The 9924-nt window shown below is 44.1% G+C and overlaps 2 protein-coding genes across 2 annotated transcripts; both read left to right on the forward strand.

Moving 5' to 3' along the window:
* Positions 1-4097: 4097 nt before the first annotated feature.
* LOC149226664 (uncharacterized) lies at positions 4098-4706 on the forward strand. Its single transcript, XM_089380263.1, has one exon. It carries the CDS (start codon positions 4098-4100, stop codon positions 4704-4706), a length of 609 nt encoding a protein of 202 aa, XP_089236389.1.
* A 102-nt stretch (positions 4707-4808) lies between these two features.
* On the forward strand, positions 4809-8692 carry LOC149226665 (uncharacterized). The gene is made up of 2 exons (XM_089380264.1): positions 4809-7736; positions 7898-8692. Exons 1-2 carry the CDS (start codon positions 4809-4811, stop codon positions 8690-8692), a joined length of 3723 nt encoding a protein of 1240 aa, XP_089236390.1.
* The last annotated feature ends 1232 nt before the right edge of the window (positions 8693-9924 follow it).

A 9924-nucleotide genomic window follows, 5' to 3' on the forward strand; every position in this document is an offset into this window, starting at 1 on the left:
AACTCTCTGCTAGAAGAGCATGCATCTTGACAGACATACACACTGTTGTCAATCACAGGAAGATATGGAAAATAAGGTACAAGGGATCCCCATTTCACTTTCCAAAGATGATGAAGCCAAAGCCAGTTGAGTTGAAGTCACACATCTGGAGTCAGATCCAGAACTATGAGGAACTCCCACAACTCATCAACAGCTTACATGCTTCACATGCACGAGTGTTCAGGAGCATGGATCTCATTATGTGCACACATGTGATCCTATCCATTGCCACACTCACCAAGGCAAAGATAAAGAACCAAGTCCAACTGGAGTTGGACACGTACTTTGATCAGTTGATGCGCATAGCCACTAGCATAGACTTGTAGATGAGCGCAAACACTATGCACCAATATGTTCTTGGTCCGACTACACTCAAGACTATGATGCGCATGCCATACGATGAGTTTAACAGAGGTGCCAAATCAGTGTACCCAGATTCAACGGAGGCAAGAGTTTGCTTTTAGAAGGATGTCCTCACAGAGCATGCAGACACCATAACAGACTATCAAGCATGGAATGAGTTTTCCACCATTGATTATCGAGAGGATGTTGAAGAGTTAGTCTTCCCACAACTGTCCAATTCTTAGTGATGTCTTGTATGGCTTACTCAAGCTTAATTTTTCTCACATGGGTACATGTGCAGATTGTAATGTAAAAATGTTGTAAAAGTGAAAGACCACGTGTCAATAGTAGAATGTAACATTCATTTGTAAGTTGAAGAGTCATGAGGGTAGGTGAAGAGTCACAAAGCGGAATGTATAGGGTCACCCTGCCCTTTGATATTTATAGAACCTCATACCTCACTATGTAGGCTTCTGGGAGACAATATTCCTATAGGTATAACTTAGAGAAAGCTTGGGGTGTATTGTAACGAGCCTTGGCTTCTCCACAGTGCAAAGCTAATACAACTCTTTTGAGGAGCAGGTGGAAGTGACTGTAATGTTCCGCTATCAGGGCTAGTGGTTTTCATGGTTGTATGTATGATTGGATCTTTCACTCTTTTAATATAACAGAGCCAACACATTTCATGCATATGTTGTTATTGTAGTTCGGCTATCCTGGTTACTCTAATGATGTATGTAGCTGTAATTTACACATGTATGTATGGACTATTCCGTATGTGTTTGTATGAATCTTATTGAAGCATGTTGTTGGTATAACCCATCACTTTGGATCGTCAGCTATCCTGCTTTCCATCTCATGATGTCTTTCTGCTCATGTGTTCCCTTTCAAGCTGCGTGCTATCATAGGTTTCTAAGGGGCACACTCTCCCCCCCTTCCATGTGTTAGAGATTTTCATGCACCTTCCTTGACTTACTGCAAGGTCACACCCTTGCTTCCAACAAGGACATCTTACTTACCTTTGCACGCAACCATAGTCATGGCTATATTGTATTACCCACTGTTGGGACTCCTACTCCAAATGGTCTAAGGTCTAGTTGAGACTTCTTATCGGGGAGATCCCTTGACATGTTGGTGGGTCCAACATCGTCAACACTTTCCTTCTATGACCTTCACCGCAATTCTTACATAAAGTGTCATCATATGGTAGTATTTGTTAGCTCAAATATATTTGGTTTGTAGATAGATTATAACATTGTGCTACTAAGGAAAGTACATAAAAGTTATGGAATAAAATCATGAGATTCTTATGCCTCCAATGATGAGATACTTTACTGTGATTATATATATGTGCAATTATGACCCAAAATCTAGTCATTAATGTAATGCAATTGTAGAATTCATTCACTGTCATGATCCCCAAACTATAGTTCATGAAAATTTTCTTGGCATGAATGAGAATGAAAATAAATCATGAACCAACAGGAGAGCTCTGTCAATGGCGGGAGCAACCTAGGGTTTGCAGCTGCAACCTGTAACCTCAGCAACAGTTCTGGCAGCACAAAGGGAGAGATTAGCAGATTTACTCCACAGAGGTCGAGGACTGACCCGACAAATGGTAAACGAGGGGTCCACCGGGACCCCAACCTTCAAGCAGGTCGTCATGCAAAAGAAAAAAACGTTAGAAGGGTTTAAAATCAATGGCTCTGGAGACCGTAAGGATGGCAGTGGCAGCAGAGGAGAAAGGACACAGCCGCTGCAGAAAGAGACAGGAAAAAACCCCCCGATGAAGGGTAAAGCCAATAATGAACAGGAGACAGAGGGTAAAAGACCGGAAGCAGAACAAAGGAATACAGTACCAATAACAACCCATAATGAAGGCGGGAACGAAAATGGAAAAGAGCAGCAATCACAAGCGGAAAAGGAGCAAGTAAAGACAGACAACCCCGGCTCCAAACAGCCAACTCAAGGGGCTTGCAAACCTAAGAAAAAGGAAACCCTCCGAGTGGTTTTCTCATATCCAGACATTCAGGCCTATAGAGACCACATGATGGAGCATGCAGTCATCTGCAAATTTATGGGACTATGGCCAATAGAATGCACTCTTTGCCAATGGATAAAACAACACTGGAAGCCAAAAGGGGACGTTAGACTCCACCTTGGAGCTAAAGGCTTTTTCACGGTTGTCTTCACAAACCTATAAGACAAGGACATAATCTTCGACGGCGGCCCTTACTTCTTTGCCTCCGCTGGACTCTATATGAGGCCATGGAAGGCAAACTTCGTACCTGAACAAGAGACATTCACACAAGTTCCAGTGTGGATCAGGCTATTTTCACTACCCATAGACTATTGGGGTCTGGCAACGCTCAAGAAGATTGGAGACCGGCTCGGAACCTTCATCAAGGCTTCTGAAGCCACAGTGCAATGAAGATATACCTCTTGTGCGCGTATTTGTGTTGAGATGGACGTATCGAGGGCCCTGCATGAAGGTCTGTGGCTGGAATTCAGAGATGAAAACTACTATCAGGCCATTGACTACGAACAGATCCCTTTCCGTTGCAGAAAGTGCCATGAGCACGGACACCTGGTCAGAGTGCCCTCTCAACAAAACAGGGGAAGAACACAAACAGGAACAAGCAACAAAGAATAAAGAGGCTTTCACAAGGCCAAAACTACGACAGAGAGCCAACAGGAAACGAACACACAGAGCAGAGACAGGACATGGTATCATCACTAACACCTTCAGCATCCTGGAAACGGACACAGACTCAGAAGGCACTAATAGAGATACAAAACACATTGAAGCACCAGACAACAAGACAGAACATACTATTCAGGATGGGGAGGAAAATACACTCAGAACAGAAGTGCGAATGCAAGAGCATGACGAGGTACCGAATGAAGACACTGATATGTTAACCAGCGATGGGGGAAGCGAGGATCTAGAGCTCAATGTAATCCTAGAAAGAGAGGGATTCAACCTACCAGCTCTGGAAAAAAGCTGGAAATCCCAAGGGCTAGACAACATACTTGAAGAAGAAATCAGGAAAATTAGTGATCTCTTCATAGAAAGACAAAAAGTGGAAATCGAAAGGCAAAACAGAAGATTAGGCATCGCAAAAGGGACAAGTAAGCAATCAAAACTCATAGCTCTCAACCCTACAGGCCGAAAGCCAAATAAAAGAAGAGGCAGAAGAACAAGCGGAGAAGTATTGCATGACCTCGGGGTTCTAATGATTAATTCTGGGAAAATGAAGGCTCTTCATGCCTTCCAGAACTACCAATAAATCTTTTAGTTACCAATGAAGGTCATCTCATGGAATGCAAGAGGGCTAAACAGCCAAGCTAAGCAGAGACTACTCAAGAGAAAGTTCCAACAGGAAAAGCCAGACATCATGTTCATCTAGGAGACCAAATGCGCCACCAACCAAATAGAGATCATCAGCAAGAGACTTGGTAAACCAATCAAATACATAGAGGTAGCCAGTCATGGATGGGAAGGAGGCATAGCTACATTTTGGGACACCCGAGCAATAAACATCATCTCAATGGAGGCTGCACGCTCGTTTATTGCCACTGAAGTTCAAATAACAGGTAACTCTGATACCTACCTATGCATTAATGTCTATAGCCCGCAAAGACTAGAGGACAAATTTTCTTTTCTTAATTCTCTTATGAATTTAAAGTTAAGATACCCCACCTCTAAGATCATCATGGGGGGAGACTTTAACATGATAACATCCCTGCTGGAGAAGAAGGGAGGTCTCAGAAAACTCAACAAAGATTCAGAGCTATTTGTTGATTTTATAGAAGCTGCAAAGCTCATAGACATCCTCCCCAAAAATGGTTCCTTCACATGGAACAATAGGAGAGGAGGAGACAATAGGATCACCTCCCGGCTGGATCGATTTCTAATTTCAGAAAGCATCCTACTCGGAGGAGCTACTGTGGATTCTGATATCCTCCCCAGTGGAGGATCGGATCACTGGCCCATAGCTTTGGAAGCAGCCATTCTTGGCACCCCCAGAAACAAGCCATTCCGATTTGAAAAGTTTTGGCTAACTCATCCCGACTTCCCAAATCTGCTGAAGGAATGGTGGCACAAACCATTGGATCTAACAGGTACCAAAATGTTCAAGTTTCAAAGCAAGCTAAAACACATCAAACACAGAATCAAAGAATGGAACACTGAAAAGTTTGGAAACATCTTCCAGGAAAAGAACATTATTGAAGGAAAGTTAAATCAAATTCATACAGAATGGGCTTCCGGGACCTACAAAGATGACTCAAAAGAACAGGAGAAGGTTCTGATGCAGCAATAGCAACTTCGCTGCCAACAGGAAGAAACTTTGTGGAAACAAAAATCAAAGATCCATTGGCTGAAGGAGGGAGAGAAAAATACAAAATTCTTCCACAGATCAACTATGGACTACAGGGGAGCAAACAAAATCCTTAGGCTCAAAAATGAAACAGGGGAAATCCTTCAAAACCACAAGGACATATCAACGCTTCTCACCAGGCACTTTCAGCACATAGATAAGGAAACGCAAGAAGATAGATCCGAGGCCATAGAGGAACTCACTAAAGCAATACCCCGCACCATAACCTCAGAGCAAAACTCTGCACTGCTCAGAAAAGTTTCAATGGAGGAAGTGGAGGAAGCGGTCAAAAGCATGCCAATGGATAAAGCACTGGGACCGGATGGCTTTACAATCAACTTCTACAAAGCTTGTTGGTCAACCATCAAAACAGAGGTTTGGGAAATTGTTGAAGACTCAAGACGCTCAGGTTCTATTCTCAAATCCCTGAACGCCACTTTCATAGCGCTTACCCCCAAGGAAGAAGAAGCCAATTCCCCTAAAAAGTTTCGGCCTATAGCCCTCTGCAATGTGATTTACAAAATCATTTCCAAAGTCATTGCAAATAGACTTAAGCCTGTTCTTCCTAACCTTATCTCAGAAGAACAATCAGGGTATGTGGAAGGAAGGCAGATTCTAGACAATATCCTTTTAGCTCAGGAGATGATTCACACCCTGCAGACAAAGAAACTTCCAGGTATGCTAATGCAGCTAGACCTCTCAAAAGCTTTTGACAAAGTAAACTGGAATTACTTGGAGGCCATTCTAAAGGCCTTCGGCTTTGACTCGCAATGGATCAAATGGATCCTCGCTCTAATCAAGTCTTCCAACTTCTCCATCCTAGTAAACGGATCCCCCTCTGCTCCATTCTCTCCATCCCGTGGTATTCGTCAAGGAGACCCTCTCTCCCCTTTCCTTTTTGTAATCCTCATGGAAGGGCTCAGTAGGCTCATTCACAAAGCAAGAGAGGAGAGAAAGCTTTCTGGCCTACGCCCTTTCCCCTCCATTCCTGCCACTACGCACCAGCAATTTGTTGACGACACTATGTTACATGGCTCTGCTACTGTCAAAGAGGCTACGACCTTCAAAAGGATCCTCCATCTCTTTAGTAAAGCTTCAGGTATGGAGATAAACCAGGCCAAATCGACTATATTCTTCTTCAACACTCATCCTGCCATCCATATCCATCTGTCCAATATCCTGGGGTTTCGAAAAAGCTCTCTTCCTTCTAAGTATCTGGGAGCCCCTCTCACCACCAAGCCTTGGCAAAAAATTCACTGGGAAAACATCTTAGCAAAACTGGAGAAAAAATGCAAGCATTGGACTCACAAGGCGCTTAACCTAGCTGGGAGACTTGTCTTAACCAAAGCTGTTCTACAGGCCATTCCGCAGTATTTGCTTTCCATCATGCCAGCCCCTAGCAGCATCATGCAGAAGATTAGAAACATCCAGCGATCCTTTCTATGGAGTGGTAATGCGGAAAAAAGAAAATTAGCACTAGTGGCCTGGAGCAAGCTCTGCACCTCGAAGGCAGTTGGAGGCTTAAACTTAATTGACCCCCATATCGTCAACAAAACATGTGGAGCAAAGTTATGGTGGCGTTGGCTGAAGGAAACCAACCTACCATGGGCCAGACACTGGAAGGAGAAATACACTCCCCACCACAACAATCAGGACCTAATCAGGGTACAAGAAACCCCGGAGGGCTCTCTAATATGGAACTTAGCCAGAAGAAACCGCAACTTAATTCAGGACCATAGCTTTTGGGAGATCCACAACGGAGAAACTGCCCTCTTTTGGGAAGACGCATGGCAGCAGCTTCCAAAACTGGAACAACCAGAGCTGGAAGAGATCAAAACAGATTGCCAGAACAGGGGAAAATTCACAGTTCACCACTACTGGAACCCTAACAGTTGCGACCAGGAATGGAGGGAATGGGCCATCCAGGATGAGGAGAACCCAATTGAAGAAAATAACAGCACAAAATACCTCTTGAAAGGCCTAAATAACCGCACCATCAGGAAGACCACAGAAAACGACATCCTGAGATGGGGTATGAAAGGCAGCGGGAACTTCACTCTCAAAGAAGCCAGAGAGCAACTTGAACTCTCGGAGCATCTGGAGGCGACTCAATGGAGCAGCAAGGTCTGGGACGCCACATTTTGGCCTAAAATAAAAACATTCTTATGGCTCCTCATGAACAGGAAAACCCTCACATGGGAGAACTTGCGCAGGAAAGGTTTCAAAGGCCCCTCCATTTGCCCCATGTGCAAACAGGCAGAAGAAACCATGAACCACCTTTTTAACACCTGCAACTGGGCCGATCAATTATGGCAACGAATGGAAACTACATTGAAGCAAACAAACAGAGACAGGGAATCCATACACAATACCATCACACACTGGCCTACCAATTACTCCAACAACACAAGAATCAACAACATATGGAAAATTCTCCCAGGCTTCATCACTTGGACCCTATGGAAAGAAAGAAACCACAGAATTTTTCAGGATGAGCATAGAAGCATAGAATACCTGCATAGCATCTTAATCCAAAACATGCGCCAACTAATCCTTGTGAAATGCAAGGTAGATCCTGACAATCATCCTTCGGCCGAGGACCAACGAATACTGGAAGCCTTCAACCTGCTCAATACTCCTCAGCAGGGCTCATCCGATCAACATCAACACTTCAACACAGAACCAAAGAGTTGGAGGCCACCACCGGAAGGGTTTTTAAAACTCAACTTTGACGGTGCCTCGAGAGGCAATCCCGGCGTTGGAGGAGTTATCAGAAATCATAAAGGATACATACTCTACATTTACAGCAAAGCTCTGGGGGAAGGCACCAATAATGAAATGGAGTTTGTGGCGCTGGAAAAAGGGTTGAGGATCCTCCAAACCAATCAAACAGGCAAAGAAGTAATTGAAGGAGACTCAGAGGTGGCCATTAATGTAGCCAGGAGAATTCAGGGAGGAACGCCGGCTAGCAAGGCAACCAAACACTAGCGACTGTCCAAAGTCACAGATAACATTGCCAAAATGATCGGGGCAATGAAAGGACTCATCTTTCAAGCAGTAAGGCGTGATGCCAATACAGTTGTTGACCACTTGGCTAATCATGGGATTGAACACCCCAACGAAATTTGGGACAGCTGTTGGCAGCAGGTCGACAACCCGCAGTTAAAGAGCAAGTGCATCCAGCTCTCACAATTGGATATGGTGACGACAGTGGAGCCCGTCCGGAGGGTCGAATAGACCTTCTCCATAATGGAAGGAACAGGTTGACTAGGCGTAGAACATTTACTCCAAGCAGCATGCGAAGGATATACAGGATGAGGGCAACCATGAACGCAGCAGATGACAAAGATTTGGGCAGAGCCATAATCTGGAATGACATGAGCCGCCGAATCATTACAACGAATAGGGACACATGGCACATTTTGGGGCATGCAGGGCGCGGTGACCGTAGGAGGGCTCAATTATCCCAAATCCCAAACAAAATTCCTTCACGTCGCAATAATGGTGAGCAGACGTGCAAGTTGCACAAATTTATCCGATCACTCGCCGGAAAACTCCCCAATTTTGATTATATAATCACTCTCAATCACCCAACGACAGACATTGTTTCTGTGGATAGCATTCTCGTCCCTCCTCTTTCTGCAATTAACGATCGAGATTCTGCTAGGCAAGCGAGCAGCACTATGGCTCGGGAGACTAGCCGCAATCAATCCGCCAACAGAGATTTGCAGCAGGCCAGGGAAATGTTCGAGAGGCGAACCTCGCAGCGAAACAAGCGCAGAATTATTGATTTAGAGGCCACGGTCAAGGATGAGGAACTCAAACTCTCTGATCAGCAAATCGAAAAAGAGGTCGACTGGATCCAGGACCCGGGAACTCCCAGCACCAGAGCCACTCAGTTCGTAAGAACTCAGGCAGAATCTTGGTGAATGAAGACCCTCCTTGCCAAAGCCATGGACGTCCAGGGGGAGCACGCGGATCAGCTGCGTAAACTCAAGCAGTTTGCTAAAACTATTGCGCATGATCACATGGCCGTAGTGGAAAGCAGCGAGTTCAAACTGAGTGCAATCGAACAGTAGGTCGACACCATAACGAAGAAACTCGTCGTGCTGATCAAGATTCTGCAGAAATTCATGGGGAGAGACAACAAGCCTGCTGACGAGCAGAAGACTAAACCATCAGGTGACCAGCAGGGTGCCTCTTCCAGGCCTGGGCAAAGCTACTTGGCAAAACCTAACCCGGCTTTGGAAATGTTTAAATGCCTCTGATTCGGAAGTCCTTCTGGCCTCCCCTGCTCTTCTCTTCTCGGCGGGTTATTTGTCTTGGTTTCAGGTTTCTTTTGTATGTGTCTACTGTCCACTCGTGCTTACTGCCGCCCTGCGTGGTGTGCATGCTCTCAGTCCTCAGTCTTATAGTTTTTTCCACTCTTCTGTCATCTTAGTTTCTTCGGATATCATGGGGCAAGGCCTACAGTTTAGCGGCCAGTAATCTGCTTCTGCAGAATTTTGTACTATATTTTTTGTTAATATAAAGCTTACTTACAAAAAAAAAAGAAAATAAATCATGAACCAAGTGAGAGGCATATGTAGTATTTTTCTTTTTTATACACCTAGCTAATGTGTAGTTATATTAGCTTTTGGTATGAGGGCTTGCAAAGGTGGAGACATAATACCAACCACCATCAATATCACTACACTAATTCAAAGATAAACGATCCATGTGTGAGGTGCCTTTTAAGACTAATATGGTCCTTTTTCCATTACAAAAAGCTTCATTAATTATGTTAATCCTTTCAAAATGACAAGCCATGGGTATTAATGATCCTTGAACTCCTTATTTTATTCACTTTATCATTGGAAATCAAACTGAAACCAATGCCTTTTCCATTGGGTTATGGAGTTGTAACAAAAACTAAGTATATGTCTACAGAGTGAAATTAGGGAAATCCAATACTCTTAAAGTACAATCTTTATTTATTATATACAACACTAATTCTTATCCAAAAGTTTATAAGAAGGAGATTAGGAGAGGAAGAGAAAATGAATAAGGGAAGGATGGAGAAGGAGAAGAAAAAATATAAGATGGGGGAATAAAAGGAGGAAGAGGGATGAAAGGTAAGGGAGAAGAACCTAAAAGGGGAAGAAAAAGAGGAGGGGAGGAA

This window comes from Pinus tabuliformis, chromosome J, assembly GCF_031772625.1.
Source record: "Pinus tabuliformis cultivar Carrire ecotype Pingquan chromosome J, CPIR1, whole genome shotgun sequence".
NCBI classification, from domain to species: Eukaryota; Viridiplantae; Streptophyta; class Pinopsida; order Pinales; family Pinaceae; genus Pinus; species Pinus tabuliformis.

What these genes read in the sequence shown, in the direction of transcription:
- LOC149226664 (XM_089380263.1), top strand. Translation starts at nt 4,098, where the DNA reads ATGGGGGGAGACTTTAACATGATAACATCCCTGCTGGAGAAGAAGGGA.
- LOC149226665 (XM_089380264.1), top strand. Translation starts at nt 4,809, where the DNA reads ATGGACTACAGGGGAGCAAACAAAATCCTTAGGCTCAAAAATGAAACA. An exon ending in GAGGAACGCCGGCTAGCAAG is followed by an intron (nt 7,737 to 7,897) that starts GCAACCAAACAC and finishes AATTTGGGACAG; the next exon opens with CTGTTGGCAGCAGGTCGACA.